The sequence below is a fragment of the Branchiostoma belcheri genome, unplaced genomic scaffold (assembly GCF_001625305.1).
Source record: "Branchiostoma belcheri isolate BF01 breed outbred unplaced genomic scaffold, Haploidv18h27 scaffold146, whole genome shotgun sequence".
In the NCBI taxonomy this organism is placed as follows: Eukaryota; Metazoa; Chordata; class Leptocardii; order Amphioxiformes; family Branchiostomatidae; genus Branchiostoma; species Branchiostoma belcheri.
The window spans coordinates 269983-283112 of NW_017802891.1; the positions used below are offsets into that span (position 1 = coordinate 269983).

Genomic DNA, 13130 nt, shown 5'->3' on the forward strand with positions numbered 1-13130 from the left:
CAGTAAGCAGCATCTTTGTAAAACGTAGAACTTTATTACAACACACAGCTTACAGAGAGATCAAATTTTCAGCGACCACTGTCGCCTTCATCAGGATAATTAATGACCAATCACTATACAACGTGATCTTGCGAGAGTTACGGTTTACAAACACGTGACCTTATTCACACGAGATTTTACTGATACGTGACGTAAACCGTAACTCTCGCGAGATCACGTTATATAGTGATTGGTCATTAATTATCCTGATGAAGGCGACAGTGGTCGTTAAAAATTTGTAAACTATGTGTTGGAATAAGGTTAAACTTTTTACTATGATTACTAACAACACAGATGAACTTTCATGATAAGCAGCATCTTTGTTTCCCGTCATCCCTGTTGTGTCATGTCTTAGACAACGACCTTCCGTTCCCGTTTAGTGTGTCTGTAAAATCTCTTTATGAAAGTCCCGCAATTCTTAGGTTGATTTTGTGGCCATTTACATCACATTTGCTAATCAACGTTCTATAGCATTGTATTCTTTTATTACAGTTTATTCTTTTTAAATTAGTCAATTGTGCAATAACTATATTTTTACCAGAAAATGCATTTCCTTATCAACGTTCCTAACACGTTCTTTTTATCTACTTGTTTCTCTGTCTATCACCCATTTTCCCAGGGAAATATTAGTATCCAAAATCCAAGATATCTAAGAATAATACCCCTACTGTATTTGGTGGCAGCGAGTTCCACTCTGCGATAGTTCTATGAAAGAATGAGTTTTGAACACCTCAATCCTTGGTTGATAACTCTGGTACTTAAAGGCATGGCTATTTCTTGTTCTCTTCTGGGCTGGTATTAGGTACTTACTAATTGGGACGTCCACCAGTTTATTAGTCATTTTGTACATCATGCATAGTCTGGACATTTTTCTTCTGTCTTCCAGTGACACCCACTGTAGGTTACTTTTCATTTAAGTGCTGACGTCACACGTGGAAAAATCACATGTCTACAGCACTCGGGTCAGAAAGCTAATGAAGATCGAGTGATTTGGCTTCAAAATTCCGGTAAGCCAAATTGTTCTTACGTAGAGAACAGTTTAATTTTCACTGTGAGAATGTCAGCTTTTTATGTGTTACTGCAGGTTGAAGCTGGGAGAGTACACTGGTACTGCGGGGGACGCCCTGTACGTCCATAGGGACCAGCCCTTCAGTACCAAGGACCGGGAACACGACACTCTGCCCACCGGTAACTGTGCCAGCGCCTACCGCGGAGGCTGGTGGTACGCCAAGTGCTTTGACGCTAACCTAAACGGAGACTACTCTGACGGTAAGCTGTGGTAAAAATGCTTTTTTTTTTCAGTGTTTTGCAATATTGCAGGATGTCAACATTTTGTTCTGTAATTCGGAAATACTTTCTGCAAATACACACTTGAAAATCCGGATCTAAACCCATGGCATATACATATATCATGTTCTTTCGAATTCCATACTTTTTTTTCTATCATGTGCCAATGTAAACAATAGCCTGGATTGTAACACTCCTGGCTAATCATTGGTTTATACAGCAAGGTTGCAAAGTTCTAGCTACATGCAGAACTCCATGAATAGGTAATATACTTCCATAAATAGTTTCATCAGGTTGGTAAGTCACTGTCTGTCACTTTCCCCAGAACAATTCTGACTGCTAGTTCAAATTGCACAGCACATGTATCTATGCCTTATAGATGCGTTTTCAAACACAAAATAATTAAAGTACATATATACACGGTTACGGGGAACAGTATCTACAATGCGGTTCCAAACGTACGTGAATGTGCAATGTGAACCAGTCAGAATTGCCCTGAGGAAGGTGACATTGGAAACGTCGGCTGAATAAAACACCTGGTCGTGCAGAAAGAAAAGTATTTTTGTTCACTGAAATTCGAATACCCGTTCTATCCTTTCATTGTTTCTCTGTTTTGTCTTCCCTAGATTCTGAAGCTACCTTGTCGTCAGTGAGCTGGGTACCGTGGCAGGGCTACAGAGCCATCCCGTATGTGGAGATGAAGATCCGCCACAAGCCGGCCGAGCCTGCCGCCAGCGTACCTTAAACTGGTTCAAGAGATGCATGGCTTTTCTTTCTATCATTTCCGCATATTTTCTGTTCAAATACACAAGTAGCTTTTTTTAACAATGGGTATGCAGCTGGGTATTTCTTTCAATAGGTAGACTGCGGGATTTATATTGACATTATCCACTGCCTTCAAAGAAGAAGAAGTCGAACCCTATAATAGCTAGTGTAGTAGTAGAAGTAGAAGTTTTTCCAGACAGTTGTTGCCTGTCTTCTATTACTGTATTGCAATGAGTAGTATACTTGATTGTAAAAGCAATTAGCCTTCGGGCATGATTTTGCAAATAAAGTTTCAATTATATTATGATGACGTCTTGTTTAAAACATGAGGTAGTCACAAAAAGTTGATTCATCACCTTTAGTATAAAAATGTTGTAAACACATTACGTATAGTTCGAAGGCAATTATTCAAATAGACATTGATTGGTAAAATTAAAAGAAAGAATGAACTACCTTTATTTCAAGATATGAAACATAAGGCACGTTTTTGTGTATTGTTTTAAGGTTGGGGTATTTTGAAGGAAATGAGCAGTACCCCCCCCCCCTTCTGAGGTGGGATGACATAATGTTTTCTTGAAAACAAAGTTACTTTTTTCCTTGTACAGAAATCTCTAGAACTTTTTTGACAAATAAAAGATTCAGCATTTCTTTGCCAATGTTGTAGGTTTGTTTGTTTGTTTGTTGTATTCTGCTTCAGAAAATTTTCTACAGGTTTAAACAACAGTATTTCTGTATATTATTTTACTTCATTCGGTCCTGAAGTATTATTACGTTTACGTAGCTATAGAGGATATTTTATAGAGATTCTTTATTGACACATCAAAAGAAATATATGCATATAGAAACAGGATTGTTAAACAACACAGTAGATTGTGCTTTTCAATGTATCAAGTAAGTATAAGTATTCAAATATACGGCAATCCTAGGTCTTACAGTACTTGAAATAAAGGAAAAAAGTGACGGCAAAGTTATACCAAACAACACACCGTTTGTTTTAGTTTTAAAAAAACAATATCTTCATCTCCATTTTTTAAAATAAAAGGACACATGAAGTTATTCAGGGATGATCAATGTCAGGATACTAGTATATAACGTTAAGTCTCTTTGATCATCTGCTTCATCTGCGCCGCATGACCAGAGTAGGAGCTCGAGGCGGCTTTTCTGTAATCACCAACTTGTAGCACTCACCCTCCAAATATTAAGACAATCCACCAAAGCCTTCTTGAGTTATCTTTTTTGCAGACAGACAGACAAACAGACAGACAGACAGACACACACACATACACACACACAGACAAACACCCATAAAAACATAACCTTCTAGGCGAAGGTAATAAAGGCTTGTATATAATCTAATGATAAGTTGAAAAGTATCAAACGGTCTAGCTATCTCTTGGAATGGCGCAAATCTGGTATGCTTTGGGTGCGAGAACAAGACCCAAGGTGCCTTCCATTGACGGAGCAGGGGCGCCGTCTGGCAGCTTGAATGTGAAGTGCTGCAGCAAGGTTGTCAGGAAGATGAACAGTTCCATCTTGGCCAGTTGTTCACCAAGGCACTGACGCCGTCCTAGGCAAGGGATAAGAGGGACAAAAAATTGAAGTGATACATGTTGTTAGTGCCGGTAGTGACATATGTTCAAACGCTTTTTACATGTTTTTGTCTTCATGATCATAACCAGATTCTATGATTAGATCTAAATAGCCAGGTTCCAAGGAAATGATTAAAACTAGAAAGGTAACATTTGCAAAACAAATGCAAATGTTTACCTTCGCATATGGTCCCTCCTGCTATAAAATTGCAACATGATGTAATCCAACAGTAGTTACCATGGTAACAGACGTCTGGTTCAGGTCATTGACCTTATTTATTTGTTTGGAGAAGAAGAAACAGAGCAAAAACAATATCTTTTCCTTCGGTAAACTTAAATGTAAACAACCTAAACTCACCCAGTGAGAAAGGAATGAACCACTCGGGACGGACGAGAGATCCTTCTTCGTCCAGAAACCTGTCCGGGTTGAAGGTTTCGGGGTCCGGCGCCAGTGCCGGATCCATCATGGCGGACCACAGGTTGGGGATGACGAGAGTGTTCGCCGGGATGTCAAAGCCGTGCAGAACGGTCGCGGCGGAGGTGCTGTGAGCAACGCTGAGCGGTACTGCGGGTCGGATCCGCTGGATTTCCAGGATCGTGGTCTCGGTGTAGGGCAGCTTTCGTCGCTGGAACAGGCTTGGAGGACTGGCGCCAAACTCTTTGTCGATCTCGTCCTGCACTTTTCGTTGCACTTCACGGTGGCGCGCCAGGTACAGCAGCCCCCACTTTAGGGTCGTAGCTGTTGTTTCTGCTCCTGCGATGAACAGGCTTCTCACCGTGCCGATCATCCCTTGTTCTGTAATGGTACCGTCCTCTCCATCCGGGGCCTGCTGCTGGGTCTCCATCAAGTACACGTCAATAATGTCCCGGATGTCGGAGGGGTCGAAAGTCTCTTGGTGTTCTTTGATCTTGGCTTTGATAAAATCGTCGACCTCGTTGAGCATTTTCATTCGCCTTTCATGCTCCTTTTTGAAGAAGGGCAATTTGCCTACCAAGGGGATAAACCGAGGGATAGGAGATCCGGAGGTCCCAGACCCACCTAAAATCCCCGAACTCAATCGCATGAGCCTCTGAAACTCCGTGTCGTTGCACTCGAATCTCTGACCGAACGCCATGAAACAGATGATGTTAGAAACGGCATTTGACAGAAGAAGTGACATGTCCGTTGCAGTGCCGCCCTTTTCCGCAAGGATGTCAGACAAGGTGCAAGCCTCCTCCATGATTCTGCCCTCCAGACTACGTTTGCCCATGCCCAACTGACGGAGAGCGGTCAGGCCGACTTTACGTTTCACCTTCCAATCTTCCCCGTACCGGGACATGCCAATACCTGCAGAATGAAGAAAATATCCTCAAATATCTGTAATCTTTTGCGTATCTATTCTTGATTGAGTAATTTCGTTAATTGTATTCATTTTTTTTGGCCAAATGACATGAAATTTGGCATGAAAGTAGAGTAACAAAATATCCCCCAGACATTTTTTTTTCATTTTATGGATACAGGCTTTAGAATTGTTTTATTTGAGTTTTTTGGCCATTTTCATGCAAAAAAATGTACATTTTGGGATCTGTAGCCCTGATCTTAAATCCGAATGACTTGTATTCGGTATGGGGATACCTTGGGCACAGGAACAAAGAATGTCTTTCACGCTTTTGACATACGCCACTTCGAAATTGTGTAAAATAGGGCTTTTTGGCTATTTCTTTTTGGCCCCGGTGCCCTAATATCGAAACCAAATGACCTGAAATTTGGTATTTACGTTTTTGGCGTGTGCTACTTTAAAGTTATGTGAAAATGGGGCTTTTTTGCTATTTTTGACATTTTTGGCTCCTGTGCGCTAATACGAAAACCCATTGACCCAAATCGCCAACTGACAGTTCTAAATAGAACACAGGTTCTACATGGTCCAACACAGAAGGCGTTGGAAGATTCCATTGATGCGTGTGGGTATAGACTATTGGAACACTTTACATTTTGGACAGAGGAATAATCCATTTCGGGAGGGGATAGGTCCATTTTGGTACGGGGAATGTGGTGAAATATTTTGCTGCAATTGCTCCCTAGCAAATGTTAACCTTCCTAGTTAAGATATCTGTTTCCTTTTCTTGCCTTCTCATTCCCTACATATACCTTGGTCCTTGTCCGAGCCCATGGTTCCGGGAGGGCGGTCAGAAAATACTTCAGGCTGCTTGACGAGCGCGTCCTGGACAGCCTTGTGTCTGTAGATATAAAGGTAGATACAGTAGTACGTCATGACTGTTCTGATACATTGACAGTAAGAGTTACTTACAAACCTTGCTCATCTCACAGCTCCAAAGTGATTTCAAATAACCGTCGTGTATTATTGTTAATGTCAATTCCGTTTTGACATTAACAATAATACATGACGGTTGAAAGGGCATGCAACAGTGTAGCCGTATTTCTAACTTTAAAACTTTTGTTCAGAGAAAACCTACAGCTTTTTTATTACCAAGTTTTACCTTTAAACATGTAACTACCAAGTTGAACACAGATGAACTTCCATGATAGTATAGCCACATTATTCAAATCTTCAACCTGTTCTGGGGGTTGGAAGAATGAATGCACGATGTACAATTATACAAAGAGCTTTGCGATTCTTCTTCTTTTGTACTGCTGAGACCAATAATGATCGAGTTATTAGCAGAAGCACATTCATGTGTTAGTTACAAAACAAGTGACCAGTACAAATATACAAGGGGAAATAAAAGTAAAGGCACTTAGGAACATCTTTCTAAGGTAACCGATTCTGTGTGCGCAAAAGACAAGTGAATTTAGTGTGTTAGTGATGTCTACATATATACACAAATGTTTTAGTATTGCGTGCCATTGTGTAATGAATGGGTCTAGTCTTGCCGTTGCCAGCCCGCGGCTCCCATTCAACATTATTATTTACAGTTGTATACACAAGTAAAACCTACCCATTGAGCACGACAGCCAGTTTGGTGGCGATCCTCACACAGAAAACGTCCCCGTACTGCTGCCTCCATGCCGCCAGGTTGGATAACAAGTGGCTCGGGCGAACGCTGAGCAGGTTACCGAGCAGGGGCAGTCCTCTCGGCCCTGGCGGGAGGTTCTTCTGCCGACTACCGGCGCCCAGGACCCAGGAGGCCGTCAGGAAGACCAGGACCAGTACCAGGGCGGACTGGAGGGTCAGGTTAGCCGGGAAACCGCTAACAAAAGCCACAACCGACTCCATTTCTTACAGCGTATCGCTAGCAAGTGCGCTGGACTTTGGACTGCACCACGGTCATGGGACATGCACACTGTTGAACTTCAGATTGTACTACTTTATGGAGAGGGGGTGCAGGGGCCTACATTTAAAGAGTAGCGTGCTAAAAAAGCTTAGGCGGACATTATGTAACCGTGAATATGCCAGCTGTTAAATTTTAAAATGATTTTAAATGATTTTAAAACTAGAGTTCGGCTATCTCATACATTGTACCTCCATGACATATTTAGTGCTTTATAAATCTTATGCATGGTGATGACCACCTGTAACTGGCCTACATTTACATCCTGCTCATTAGCAAAATGTTCATGCAAATTATTCACATAGCCCCTACCTAGTAACATGTAATACATTTTTGAAATCCTTATCGTTTGGCATGGACGAGGTACGATATTGTTGGATAATATGCAAGCAAGACCTCTGACGTACCTTTGCCAAATTATGCCCTAGACTTCCCATCGGTCTGCTGGGCCCAGCAGACCGATGCAAGTCTCGGACCTAGTCTCGCGCTCTCGCGAGACTGATACTAGTAGTCATCAAAAATTTGGAGGTCACTATCTTTACCCTTCAAACTTGTCACTGTTGAAAGAATCCTCTAATAAAGTTGGATTTCTTTACCCTTTTTTTTCTCTTCCCCTGGCACGTTCATATGGCCTCATATGTTTAAAGTTGACTTTATGTACTTCTGAGTTGACTTTATGTCCTTTTGGGTTGACTTTATGTACCAAAATGATGTTATGTACAACTTTAACGTTGAATTAAGTTCTTTGTTTGATGTCTCCAGTATGACCTTTGATTTCACTTGGATTTGTTTGTTTGCTTTGTTTGAGCCTTTATTTCAACTCGATCTGTTACATGCTCTAATCGGCCGCTATTTCGGCCGCTTTTCATGTATTTGTTGTGTTTATGTGACTTCTGTACTGGCTGGGTGACAATGTCACAAAACACAATAATGAAATACATTCATTCATTTATAAATACTCCGCCGAAGTGCTTAAACCTATGCACAATACATTACGGGTTTCGCGCAGGCGCAACACGTTCTGCCACCGTCACGTTGTTCACGTGAATGTCCACGTGAAAGACGACCCCTGATTGGCCACAGCATATGGTAATTAGACCCTCCCTGACAGACGACACAATACAGTATGCCATTTGTCAGACAAGCTGAAGCTGTGAAAGGACGTGTCTACAGACTTTCCTGCCTTACAGCAAGGACACCCTTCATTCATCAAACTGTTTTTGCTGATACTCGCAAGGTAATGTCTTGTTTTTCTATTTAATTCATACCACATCCTCAAGTTAAACCCTTAACCTCCTTGGTTTAAGCAATCGAGATTATTTTCATCGTTGGATGATGCAGTTTTCTTTACAACGAGAGAAAAAGTAGCTAACAACAGAATTATGTAGCCTACCACATGTGTTCCTCCAAGAAAGTCCAATAAGTTTTTGTAGCCTCCACTAGGCCTTCCTACGGTGGTACGGATCTTAGAATGTGCCAAAAAGGGAACTAATTAAATTAGCGAAGAAAGTCAGTCCGTGGGAGGGTTAAATTTACCCCTCCGAACCCCGCGAGCAAATGAACTTATCGTTGCTAAACTCCCCTGGCGGTTATTCTCACTATTGGCTACATTTTCCTGTTTCTGAACCCACGTCGTTAGTCTGGAAGAGACTGGTGATTTTAAGTGCTTTGTTGAGCCTGCTTTTTGGGAGTGGAAGGAACCTAACATATGTCATTATCATGTAAATAGCACTGTTACCAAACCAATACTACAGGCATATACATCTCAGAGGCAGACGCTTTGTTTGAAGAGCTAGAATTATGAAAGGCCACTTTTAGCATATGGATGTTTCTGACATTGTTGTTCCTTCAGACTAAATATGGATGAAGGAATGCATGGAATGCCTCCTGTCTTCAACAGATAACACTCCGTGTTACTATAATGAGAACAACTTACTCTCCAAGCAGCTGTTTGGGCTATGCCTTGTTTTGGCTTGTTTTAGGTTTATAATAACGCTAGCCTCATTCGCAGGCTTGTTGGGTGGCGGCATTATTTTTTTGGTGAGTGTTATGTCCTTTGTCCGTTAGAGGTTGCTATTTGAAGGAGAGACACAGCCAGGAGTCCACACTCGGTGATAGTGTAACGTGGACTGGTTTAATCTCAATAGGGTTAGTGTGGGTTCGGGTAGTCTGGGTCATGAGGTTAAAGTTAGGGGTCGATCATTAAGTTCGGGGTCGATCATTAGATATAACAGTGAGCGACGCGAGTTATGCCGCGGAGATCTACCTTCTTTCCACGGCAAAAACTCCCTCGGCGGCAAAACCTAGCCTCTACCAGGCTTGGGGAGGCGGCTGGAGAGAGTAGAAATCGGCCAAATAGAGAGATAAGCATGCCAAGGGAGTTTGTCCGTTGAGAGAACAGTTCGCCGCACCTGCGGCATAACTCGCGTCGCTCACCGAAAAAATAATGCCGCCACCCAACAAGTCTGCGAAGGAGGCTATGTTAACGGAGGGCTGACACAAAAAAGGTACAGTACACAAATAAGAAATTCCGATGAAATCCTAGCCTGTACGAGGCTATATAGAAGACGGCCGAAAAGAGTGGAAATTAGCCAAATAGAGAGATAACATGCCAGGAGAGTTGTCTTCTTCATTTATGTAACATCATCTCAATCTTTCACCCAAGCCTGAAATATTTTGATTAAAAAATCTACATGTATTCTAAGAATGACCATTGGTTAGTTCAAAATAGGTTCTCATCTATTTTTTTTATTATTCCAGCTGATTTATTCATATCAACGGTAACTAATGGTTGATATTTCAGCTGTTATATTCATATCAACCATAGCTAATGATTGATATTTCAGCTGTTTTATTCATATCAACCATTAGTTATGGTTGATATGAATCGAATTGATATGAATAAAACAGCTGAAATAATAAAAAAAAAATAGATGACAACCTATTTTGGGATATTTCGACACCCCCGTGCTGTATGTAATGTGGTACAGTCCATCATCAACAGCTGTTGTGCCTTGTAAGAGTTAAACAGCCGTTTGATACTATTATGGCCTATACCACACTACTCTCAGGAGGGGGTAGTCTGTATTGTGATATCAGCTGTCTTGAAAGCCATGTAGCATTACTGGTATGGTCGATTTAATGAGAGGTCCGAAAATGTTTAGCAGTTGTTACCTACCATTTCCCATTCCCAGGAAACATTTCACCTAGGGGCAAAAATTCCCAGGTTGCATAGCGCCTTGTGATCTGAGTTGTGTTCCTCTGGGTTTTTTTTTTACATTGAGTTTCGTTAATGAAACCAACTGAAACAATGAGGGTTGCTTCATTAATATTAATAGACTATAATCTTTTGAATTATTTCGATCAATATATTAGTTGTATGTCCTTTTCTAATGACGAACGGTTTTCTTAATAACGTTACTACAGTACTGCATCTTTACAAACCACATGTTCCGTGTTGACGGAACAAAAACATTTGTTATTTGTTTCAAAAAGGTTCGATTCATAGTAAGTCAATTGACGTTGTAAAACATCCCAACACATCAACACACAAAATACATTTACCTTCCTGCGCTATGCAACCTGGGAGATTTTACCCCCAGTCGCACTGCATCCTGGGAATTGTAAAACATTGTGAATGCATTTTATACTTCCCGGAGGTGTAGAATATCAGGTTTCTCGTTTTGATTCTTCCATAAAAATTGGCTACGTGCATTGATGATTGGTTATTTTGGCTCGCAAAAGTTATCATCAATAACATCGTTAAAAACTTGTCGTTAAAAACGTTTCGCTAAGCTAGGAATATTCTCTCTATTTCTACAGGACAAACACTCCATCACCATGGCAACAGAAGCGCTGACGTCAGCCTCACCGCGTACTCACACGGGTGAGAAACCCTACAGGTGTGAGGAGTGTAGCAAAAGGTTTAGTCAACTGGGTCATCTGAAGGTGCACATGCGGACTCATACTGGTGAGAAACCCTACAGGTGTGAGGAGTGCAGCAGGCAGTTCAGTCGGCTGGATAGTCTAAAGACTCACATACGGACTCACACAGGTGAGAAACCCTTCAGGTGTGAGGAGTGTAGCAAACAGTTTAGTGAGTTGGGTTCTCTGAAGAAGCATATGATAACTCACACCGGAGAGAAACCGTACAGATGTGAGGAGTGCGGCAAACAGTTCAGTCAGCTGGGTAGTCTGAAGACCCACATGCGGACTCATACTGGTGAGAAACCCTTCAGGTGTGAGGAGTGCAGCAAACAGTTTAGTCAGTTGGGTCATCTGAAGAAGCATATGAAGACTCACACCGGAGAGAAACCCTACAGGTGTGAGGAGTGCAGCAAACAGTTCAGTCGGCTGGGTAGTCTGAAGGAACACATGCGGACTCACACTGGAGAGAAACCGTACAGGTGTGAGGAGTGCAGCAAACAGTTTAGTCAGCTGGGTATTCTGAAGAGACACATGCGAACTCACACTGGTGAGAAACCTTACAGGTGTGAGGAGTGCAGCAAACAGTTCAGTGAGCTTGGTACACTGAAGAAACACGTACGAACTCACACTGGTGAAAAACCTTTCAAGTGTGATGAGTGTGGCACACAGTTCACAACAACAAGTATTTTGATGACACACATGCTGACTCACACTGGTGAGAAACCCTACAGATGTGAGGAGTGTAGCAAACAGTTCAGCACGCTGAGTAGTCTAAAGGCACACATGCGAACTCACACTGGAGATAAACCCTACAGGTGTGAGGAGTGCAGCACACAATTCAGAGAGCTGGGTCATCTAAAGAAGCACGTACGGACTCACACTGGTGAGAAACCCTATAAATGTGAGGAGTGCAGCAAACAGTTCAGTCGGCTGGGTAGTCTGAAGGCACACATGCGGACTCACACAGGTGAGAAACCCTACAGGTGTGAGGAGTGCAGCAGGCAGTTCAGTTCGCTGTGGGATCTGAAGATACACATGCGGGCTCACACAGGGGAGAAACCCTACAGGTGTGAGGAGTGCAGCAGGCAGTTCAGCACACAAAGTCATCTGACGAACCACATGCGAACTCACACTGGTGAGAAGCCTTACAGATGCAAGGAGTGCAACAAGCAGTTTAGTCAGTCGGGTTCTCTGAAGGCTCATATGAAGACTCACACCGGAGAGAAACCCTACAGGTGTGAGGAGTGCAGCAGGCAGTTCAGACAGCTGGGTGATCTGAAGAAGCACATGCGAACTCACACTGGTGAGAAACCTTACAAGTGTGAGGAGTGCAGCGGGCAGTTCAGTCAGCTGGGTAGTCTGAAGAAACACAGGCAAACTCACACTGGTGAGCAATCCTACAGATGAAGTCTGAAGAAACATAGAAAGACTCACACTGGTGAGAAAACTTACAGGTGTGAGGAGTGTGGCAAACAGTTCAATGAATTGGGTTCTCTGAAGAAGCACATGACAATACATATAGGAGGGAAACCCTACAGGTCTAGTTCAGTGTGCTGGATTCACTGAAGGCACACATGCGAACTTACATTGGTGAAAAACCTACGTGTGAGGAGTGCAACAGACAGTTCAGTCAGCTGGGTTCTCAGACACATATGGAACCCCCCCTGATGCAGCGAACAGTTCAGTGACCGAACGACTTTGACATTTATGTGGAAAACCGCCAACAAGATGTCCCGTTGAAGCGCGCGATCCACTGTTTGATAATGTTAGATAGAGACTTAGACGACATCAGTTAAAATGTTTGATTGTGGACATATGGGTATGTAAAGGTCTGTTAAAGTCTTTTGTCCTTTTAGCCACCTCGACTTATCTTTATTGTAAAAAAACTTTTTTAATTTGTGAAACTGACCTTAGTGGAAATGCGTTGTACACAAATTGTACACGTTTTGTGCAGTTTTGTATTATTCGTCAATGCATAAGAAAACTAGAGGTCTTCGTCAGAGGTACATTGTTGTAGAGAAATAAACATGTGTATTCTTTACTCTTTTTAATAATAAATTTGGTCTAAAGTACAAAAGAATCTCTGTACTCTTTTTTTAATGCTACGGAACACCCTGAAAGGCTTCGCCACAGATTTTACAGACGCGCCGTCACCCGTACGCGTGTTAGGCCCTTCTGTAAGGAGCCCGCCCGATCACTATAATTAGCGTCGACAGTCGATCACCAGTAATGATGAGTGACATATCTTTATTG

The 13130-nt window shown here is 42.2% G+C and overlaps 2 protein-coding genes and 1 pseudogene across 2 annotated transcripts in view; 2 read left to right on the forward strand and 1 right to left on the reverse strand.

Moving 5' to 3' along the window:
• The window catches only part of LOC109465020 (techylectin-5A-like), an 8712-nt gene extending 6466 nt beyond the window's left edge, over positions 1 to 2246 (forward strand). The window contains exons 7-8 of the mRNA XM_019762144.1: positions 1096 to 1308; positions 1953 to 2246. Coding sequence (XP_019617703.1) covers positions 1096 to 1308; positions 1953 to 2071 — 332 coding nt within the window. The 3' untranslated portion in view covers positions 2072 to 2246. The remainder of the gene's footprint in view (positions 1 to 1095; positions 1309 to 1952) is intronic.
• Positions 2247 to 3415: 1169 nt separating this feature from the next.
• Positions 3416 to 6910, reverse strand: LOC109465048 (cytochrome P450 2U1-like). Its single transcript, XM_019762191.1, has 4 exons — positions 6618 to 6910; positions 5809 to 5897; positions 4039 to 5007; positions 3416 to 3658 (listed from the first exon to the last, which is right to left on the reverse strand). The coding sequence occupies exons 1-4, from the start codon at positions 6893 to 6895 to the stop codon at positions 3474 to 3476; spliced, it is 1521 nt and encodes a 506-aa protein (XP_019617750.1). The 5' UTR covers positions 6896 to 6910; the 3' UTR covers positions 3416 to 3473.
• A 1100-nt stretch (positions 6911 to 8010) lies between these two features.
• LOC109465031 lies at positions 8011 to 12957 on the forward strand (annotated as a pseudogene).
• The last annotated feature ends 173 nt before the right edge of the window (positions 12958 to 13130 follow it).